The sequence below is a fragment of the Mustela erminea genome, chromosome 1 (assembly GCF_009829155.1).
Source record: "Mustela erminea isolate mMusErm1 chromosome 1, mMusErm1.Pri, whole genome shotgun sequence".
NCBI classification, from domain to species: domain Eukaryota; kingdom Metazoa; phylum Chordata; class Mammalia; order Carnivora; family Mustelidae; genus Mustela; species Mustela erminea.
The window spans coordinates 15,694,955-15,703,406 of record NC_045614.1 but is presented as its reverse complement, the minus strand read 5'-3'; the positions used below and the strand labels follow the sequence as shown (position 1 = coordinate 15,703,406).

The following is an 8,452-nucleotide window of genomic DNA, read 5'->3' as shown; positions in this document are numbered from 1 at the left end:
GGGCCTGGCCATGCCAACAGAAGGTGCCGGTGCCAGGACCTCTGGAACGAAGCTTCAACTCACATTATGTTCCTTCCATTCGGCAATGCATTCTGCACTCACTCTATCCGTCTAGCTGAAATGCAGAGAGCTAATGCTGGGGCTGAGATACTCACCCTTCATGAGTCAGCTCCTTCCCTGGGGCTCTTTAAGATTGACTGGGGAGTTTCCGTTTGGAAAAAACTAAAGATTGCTCAACCTGTGAAGAGACTTCATTCCAACACACTGCACTCAGAGTAGAATACAGGCTTATGAGGACCCTTCTGGGGCCATCGATAATGGCCTTCCCTTTGTCCCCGGAGTATGAAGGCAGGCTGAGTAATCAAATGACAACATCTCTAAAGCAGCCTTCTTCGTGTTGGTGAAAAAAGGAAATCTTACAAAACATCAGGGAGTGGTTATAAAATCCAGAGCAATTTCAAAACAAGAGTGATAAGAATGCTTGGCTAAGGATCGAAGTGGCTGCTAAGCCCCCGACCCTAGGGGGCCCGGCGTGGATTCCGTGGAGGGCAGGAAGCACGAAGTGGGCTTCCCCAGGACTCAGGAAGGTTCACCAGCCAGGTGGAAGCCATGGTGTATACCTGGGGCATGTGCCTCCTTCCTCCCTCCTGAGAAGCACCAAATCCACAAGGAGAAGGAACTGTGTGTGTGTGTGTTTCTTACTTTGAAAGCTGTGCAAGTGAAAATTTTTTCACAAAATACATATAAGCATTTCCTTTAAACCATACTTCTGGTAGGTCCTTATTCTAGTGTTTTGTTACTGTTTTGAACTCCTGCAGTAGGAGGTAATCAGTCTCCCTGGAGAGGCACGACCAGAGAATTCTCCCTGGGAGCAGCTCTCTGGATCTGGTCGCCACTCAATTGGACCAGGGCCAGACTTTCCGGGGGGTTCACCAAATGGCGTCTTGGATTGCTGCCAAGGAACTCCAGCCGTACCAAACCAGACTAGAAAATATACTTTATTTTACATGTACAAATGTTGCCTCAAATTTATAACAGATAAGAAAAATATATACAAACTGTGGCTTAAAAGGAAAAGCAAAAAAAAACCCACAAACACCCCGCATTTGCACTGATGTCCAAATCATCCCAGGAAGCCGACTTTCTGTCTCTTGGGCCCCAGGCTCTCCTCCTTGTGTAGGACGCTCTGCAGGGAGGCGTGCAGCACCTTGCCCACTCGCTTGCCGGTCTGCGGGACAGAAGACAGCACACACCTGCCGGTGAGGCGCGCACCCGCACCAGGGAAGCCCCCCTCTCTGCCTGCTGGCCGGTCCAAACTGTACGGGTTCCATCTGCCTTCCAGGGCTTTTTACTTAGTGAAACAAATCAATAGGAAAGCAAACCCCCACCTACAACAACAGAGCAGTTACACTCTAGAAAGATCTCCATACTGAAAACAAAAACAAAGAAAAAAAAACAAACCAGCCAACCCCCAGGCGGTCAGCAGGAAGCAGCCCAGGCGGCCTCGGCCTAATCGAGCTGAGCACTGCCGCTGCTGTGACAACACACAAAACTGTCAACCAGATCTGTCCCCGTGACTGCCACGTCCCACTGTAGCGTGGCGAGGAGGCAGAGGGAGGCCACAGGGAATCAAGAGTGTGGCTAATGAAGGAACAGATGGTTCTGGGGACATGTCTGAACAAGCAGTTTCTCATTCACCCGCCACCAAATCTCCATGCAGAGCGGTTCGGATGGGCCCGAGCTGAGCCTGGCATCAGCCTCGGGTGTCATGCAGAGATGCTAAAGGCACGGAACGGTTGGAACAGGACACGTCAAGAGGTCAAACAACCCACCGAGTTCCTAATGAGCCCCTACGCAGAAGCCACACTGGGACCCCTCAGAAAACCATTCATATACAAAAGTCTTTCATAAAGAAAGACTCACGGATCATTTGAAGACTCTGAGGAACCAACCTGCAGCCCCCCACCTTGTCGAGCCTGCGGTGTCCCCCAGCCTTTTCCACTCCGCTGTGCTGAGCTCCACTCTCGGCAATATCAGGGAGAAAGCCGCTGGGGCCCAGACCCCCGCCAACCCTCCCGGTTCCAGGGGCCTTCTAACCCGGCCCCTCGCTGTCACACAGGGTGAGAGTCCAGGGATTACTGGAAACTTACACGGGAAGATCTCAGTCTAAAAGCGGGAAGTGATCAATTGTATGAAATGCAAAGTCAGGGCTAAGGTCCAAAGTGACTGTGGAAAGATTTTTACCACAACATGAGAAAGAAAGGATGTCAGTCAGTCAGACAGGGGTGCTCAGTGTCCATATACATGAAGGCAGAACCGAGGACAGGTGGGAGGAGACAGGCGGGACGCCGGGACTTGGGAGGTTGGAATGTGAACGACAGAGACTGGCGGCAGCGGCCCGACATGCTGCGTGTCACAGCGGCACTTCCCCATGGCCACCTCCTTGGTGAGACCCAAGCAATGAGACGGGGCCACAGGGCCACGGTCCCCCCAGGAGGGTCTGCAGACCGCATTCGCCATGCCCCAGAGGAGGATGCAGCGCCGTGAACCGGAGCTCCGGCAGCCGCGGCAGACCTGCGTCTAAGGTGAAAATAGCTCAATGGGGCTGCAGGGGCAGGGACGGCTCTGGAAGCGCCTTCTGGTCTGAATCTTAGCGCCAGCATTTATGAGCTGGGAACCCTGTAGGCGAGTAACTTTATCTGCTACGCGTCTCAGTTCCCACGTCTGGAAAATGAAAGATGACCACAGTAGCTGTCTCACAGGATGGCTGAGGACTAAATGACACAATACATTAAAAGCACTAAAAACCAAGGGGCTGGACATATGGTAAATGGACAATAAATTTTCACTATTACTTACTACTTTCATTGTTTTACCTACCAGAATTCTCATAAAAGTCTCCAGGGGGTGGGGAAGAGTTCCCTCTAAGACAAGCCACAGTTGTCTACAGAGATTTTTGGCAGAACTTAAAAAGTTTTTAAAGTGTTTTTGTTTAAAAAAAAAAAAGAAAGAAAGAAAAAGAAAAAAGGGGCGCCTGATTGGCTCAGTGGGTTAAAGCCTCGGTCTTTGGCTTGGGTCATGATCCCGGGGTCCTGGGATCGAGCCCCGTATCAGGCTCTCTGCTCGGCAGGAAGCCTGCTTCCTCCTCTCTCTCTGCCTGCCTCTCTGCCTACTTGTGATCTCTGTCAAATAAATAAATAAAATCTTTAAAAACAAAAAACAAAAAACTAGCCAACTAACCGATGGGCCACAAAGGATACGCACTGCCATGTGAGGCTAGACAACTGAGCTCCAGGCGCCCCAGCGAGCATGCGGAGAAGGGCTGCCATCTCCTGGGGAAGGACCCTGTGCCATCCGCCCCCGCCTCCAGGTCCTCACTGGCTCCTCCAGACCCAGGCGCGCTGCTGCTGCCATCCTCCCCTGGAGATGTGCGAGCTGTGGCCCATAGCCAGGGCTCACAGTGGGGACTGACTTCTCGACACCATACACACTGCCCAGCTTTGCTTTCAAATAAGACGATAGAAGAGAAAATGGACATTGAACACTTCGTGTCTTCAGTGAAAAGTCGCTGTTTCTAGGAATGAAGGAAAAGCACGCATGGCCACCTGGCCTGCGATGAAGCGTGACCCCTGGGCCTGAGCTAGTTCCCCAAGGCCAAACACCCAGGTCTGGCTCACTCGGGTCCTGGCGATTCAGATGGTCTGAGTCAGAGTCCTCCAAGACTTCTGGAAAGTTGAGGGGACACTGGCGAAGGTGAGTCTGGGAAGACACACGTGGTCCCTGTCACAGGGGGGCTTTCAGGCCAGTCAGGGACACACACACCTCGATCAGTCAGCACTGACTGGAGCGCGCCCTACTGGGTGGGGCTGCCACAGAGCCTGAGACCAGTGGGGAGCGATCCACCCCCAGGCAGCTGAGGGGATTTCCCAGTCGCCTCTATTTGAATACTTCTAGGCCCATGAAAATATGGGGAGGCGGCCAACTTTCAGCCCCCTGCCTCCACCTTTCCTCATTCCTTTCAAAGGACAGGAAGTAGTCAGGCAGGAACCCAGTACCCTCATCAGATCACAAAAGCCTGGGATTTGGAGTCACAAGCAACTCCACGTTATCAGTCCCAACACTTTCATCCAGAGACATTGGATCAGAGAGGGCAAGGATGAGGGACAATGACTGACCGGTTCCTTACTTCCCAATCCGCAGCCCCTAACGCCTCTACCCTTGGCTAGGTCCGTAGACAACCAGCTCACACCGGCTATCCTCCAAGTGCTAAGTCTGGGGTCAAGGGTACAAAGGGAGAATTCCCACAGTGGGACCAAGGGGGCAAGAGGCAGCAAGCCTTCCCGTCAGGCGCCTGCACCTGCCTCAGAGGCAGAGCCTCACCTCCATCATCTCGAAGATGCTCTCTGGGTCCAGGCTGCCTTTCCCCACTTTTCTCATGCACGTCACGACTCCCGTGCTGGTCACGGACACCAGCAAGCTGGCCAAGGAGCAGGCCTCCTCTTGAAGAGTAGCGTCCACAACATGCCGATAGCCGATCTGCAAAGTCAGGGCAGCAGAGCACACGGGTGGGTAACACGCATTCCCGAACCCAACCCCTCAGAGCCTCGTGGAAGGAGTAGCTACACCAGTGAAGAACCTGCACTGTCCGTCCAAGGTCTTACTTTAGATTCTGCTCAATGGAAAACACCTAAAGCCATGTTCAATGATTCTACCACAGGCCACTATGGAAGCAGAATTACAAAAGCATGAGAAGGAAATATGGGGGACCGGGGTGGGGTTAGAGCTGTAAGTCAGAGACCATCCAAGTCACAGGCCACCAAGGGTCTCCAACAGAGGGGCGCAGGGAGAAAGTGACATGTGAAGCCAGATGGACGTTTCACTGATGACAAAGATGAACCAAGAAGGTACAAGCCAAGAGACATGCTCAAGAATGAGTCAAGGGACACCTGGGTGGCTCAGTTGGTTAAGCAGCTGCCTTTGGCTTAGGTCATGATCCCAGCGTCCTGGGATCGAATCCCACATCGGGCTCCTAGCTCTGCAGGGAGCCTGCTTCTCCCTCTGCCACTCTGTCTGCCTGTGCTCGCTCGCTCGCTCTGACAAATAAATAAATAAAATCTTTAAAAAAAAAAAAAAGAATGAGTCAAGTGCCAGTGGCCTTGGTTGGTCCGAGTGCTGCATTATACCCCAGCCTCAGGAAGGGATTTCAGGGAAATTAAACCTGGCCCACTCAGTCCTATTTTTATGGATCCTGTGTGGAATTAGGGACAGTTCAGCCAATCCAGGCTTTGGTGCACAGCCTTGGGTGTGCCAGGTACATGACAGCATGACCGGACTGTAGGTTCCACAGGTCTCTGTGCACATGTAAAAACCACACGTGACAGGATGCCCGGGGGGGCTCAGTGGATTAACCCTCTGCCTTCAGCTCAGGTCATGATCCCATTGGGATCGAGCCCCGCATCAGGCTCTCTGCTCAGCGGGGAGCCTGCTTCCCTTCCTCTCTCTCTCTGCCTGCCTCTCTGCCTATTTGTGATCTCTGTCAAAATAAATAAAATCTTTTTTAAAAAAAGCAAAAAACCACACATGATGTAATAGATCCCCAGATGCTGCTCCAAACCCTCATTGCATAGATGGGGACAATGGGGCCCACAGAGAGGACAGTGTTCACCTCTAACCTCCCTAGACCCACAGAATTGAGGGACTTAAGGGAAATGTGCGCACATGGTGTTTGAGTGAAACGCCTGGTAGGGAGGAGCTTAACAAACTCGGTTGCTAGCACCGTGAATCCACATGTGTATTCCTGGGATCCCATCATGTCTTCTAAACAAACAAACAAACAAACAGAGCTGCTCATAGTTGGTAGTTTCTAATATAACCAAATGACTAGATTTGGATTACAGCTACTTGTACGTGGTTTGAGAAACTGTTAACTTCTCAACCTATTAAGTAACCTTAATGAGTTGGGGTTGAAGGAGACCCACAGGGAATTCAAAAACCATCAGATACGGGGTGCCTGTGTGGCTCAGTGGCTTATGCCTCTGCCTTTGTCTCAGGTCATGATATCAGGGTCCTGGGATCGAGCCCCACATCGGGCTCTCTGCTCGGCAGGCAGCCTGCCTCCCCCACTACCCCGCCTACTTGTGATCTCTCTGTGTCAAATAAATAAAATCTTAAAAAAAAAAAAAAAAAAAGACAGATACCACCATGTACCTTGCACAGGGTGACAATGCAGGGGACATTCTCCACACTTAGCCGGATGCAGTCGTAAGGGTCATCTGAGAGCTCAATGTCCTTGGACCCCTCTTCATCCTCTAGAACACGAACTCTCGGTATCCTAGAAACAGAAGCACAATTAAAATTCCCACTTACTGTGAGGAAAAAAAAGAACTTCTTTCTCCCGAGACTGAGAATAGCAGTTGGAGTTCCCGTGCGTCACAAGTAAAGTCACACTCCACCTGTACTTTATCATCTTCGTCCCTATCGTCTCTGTCAGAAGTGCCCAGGCAAACTGCAGAGCACTGAAGAAAGGGGGTCTTCTCAAAAATGATGCTTGGTCAATCAGATATGCACATGAAAAAAAAATCTTGATCTCTACCTCACACCATATACAAAAGTCCATACCAAGGGCGCCTGGGTGGCTCAATCAGTTAAACGACAGCCTCTGGCTCAGGTCATGATCTCGGGGGTCCTATGATCGAGCCCCACATCAGACTCTCTGCTCAGCAGGGAGTCTGCTTCTCCCTCTCCAGAGCTCCGTGATCTCTCTCTCTTTCACTCTCTCTCAAATAAATAAATAAAATCTTAAAAAAAAAAAAAAAAGTCCATACCAAATGGACTACAGAGATAGAGGGGAAAGATAAAACAATAAAGCTTTTGTTTTTTTAATAAAGATTTTATTTATTTGGGAGAGAGACAGAGAATGAGCAGGAGCAAGATGAGGGGCAGAAGGAGAAGCAGACCCCCCACTGAGCAGGGAACCCAACTCGGGCTCGATCCCAGGACCCTGGGATCATGACCCAAGCCAAAGGCAGACGCTTAACCAACTGAGCCACCCAGGCGCCCCAACAATAAAGCTTTTAGAAGAAAAACTAAGGGGTGCCTGGGTGGCTCAGTTGGTTAAGCGTCTGCCTTCAGCTCAGGTCATGATCTCAAGGTCCTGGGATCGAGCCCTATGTTGGGCTCCCTGCTCAGTGGGGAGTCTGCTTGTTCCTTTCCCACTGCCCTTCCTTACTTCTTATGTGTGCTCTCCCTCTCTCAAATAAATAAATACTAAAAAATAACCAAAAAACTAAAAACATCTTCCTGACCTTGGTGTGAACAAAGATTTCTTGAACAGACCCCAAAAAAGTCTTGCCATACAGGGAGAAAAAAACAATAGATTCAACTGCATTGAGGATTACAAAGAATTATGAAATCTACTGCACAAATTTTTATATGGTGCCATTCGTGAATAAAGCAATGAATCTTAACCTAAAAGTGAATCCCTTCATGCTAAAATTACACAGGCGATGAGGGACTTCTTAGTGAATGCGATGAGTTATTACACGAGATTCTTTTTGGTCTTTGTTACTTTCATGCAGAAACTCATTTGTTCATCAGATTTGACATCTGAAGCCTTTGTATCCGAGATACTCTGCTTTTGGAAAATTAAGCATGCCTGTGGAATCCACTATCGTAAAATACTACCATACAGTTGGATAACCCTCTAGTGTTTACTGAGATACTTTCCTGTTTATTATTTCACTGGGGGAAAAAAGCAATGAAATAGAGTTGTACATTTTAATTGCCTCTTACTCAGTTATGTCCCCCAAAAGACAGAAAAGACGAATGAAACTACGGTCAATGTTGTACTCATGTCCCCATTGTTCGAGTCTAACACACCATCTGACACAAGGAGGAACTCGTTTGTGGAACGAGATTTAATTACTTGTTCAAGGTCACGACACTAACGACTGTTGGAGCAATGACAGGACACAGGCCCTGGCCCCTGCAGCAGTGTTGGCTTCGCACCACTTGCTAGCCCAATGGCACCCGCCTATAGGAGGGCAGAGAAGCCAGAAACCCAGAGAAGAATGGACGTGTGTGTGTGTGTATCTTCTTCCAAACCCACCAACCTTTCCACTTTCGACGTGTTGGCAGGTAAACAGATGACGAAGATAAAATATGGGAAGCCAAGTGCTCGCTTCGGCAGCACATATACTAAAATATGGGAAGCCAAGAGAAGTCCCAGCCCCTGAATACTGCCAAGGTGTCCATCTGCTCCATATTTACATACACATTTGTCAAAATTAACGTATTAAGACCGACATAAGTGAAGAATATGTTCTGGAAGGTATTAGAAAGTGCTGCTGAAGGCTGATGAGAAAGCCTCAGGGCGAAGAGAACAGGAAGAGCTAATGTTTCTTTATTCTGTAAAGAGCGGCTTATGCTCGTCGAGGAGCTCCCAGAGCAGCAA

The 8,452-nt window shown here is 49.7% G+C and overlaps 1 protein-coding gene across 2 annotated transcripts in view; it reads right to left on the bottom strand.

Annotated features, from left to right (window-relative positions):
• Positions 1 to 979: 979 nt before the first annotated feature.
• Positions 980 to 8,452, bottom strand: part of EXOSC7 (exosome component 7) — a 35,218-nt gene continuing 27,745 nt past the window's right edge. For both annotated transcript variants that reach the window (XM_032317265.1, XM_032317276.1), the window contains exons 6-8: positions 6,208 to 6,331; positions 4,381 to 4,536; positions 980 to 1,228 (exon numbers count right to left, since the gene is read on the bottom strand). In XM_032317265.1, the coding sequence (XP_032173156.1) occupies positions 1,124 to 1,228; positions 4,381 to 4,536; positions 6,208 to 6,331 (385 nt within the window). In that variant the 3' untranslated portion in view covers positions 980 to 1,123. The remainder of the gene's footprint in view (positions 1,229 to 4,380; positions 4,537 to 6,207; positions 6,332 to 8,452) is intronic.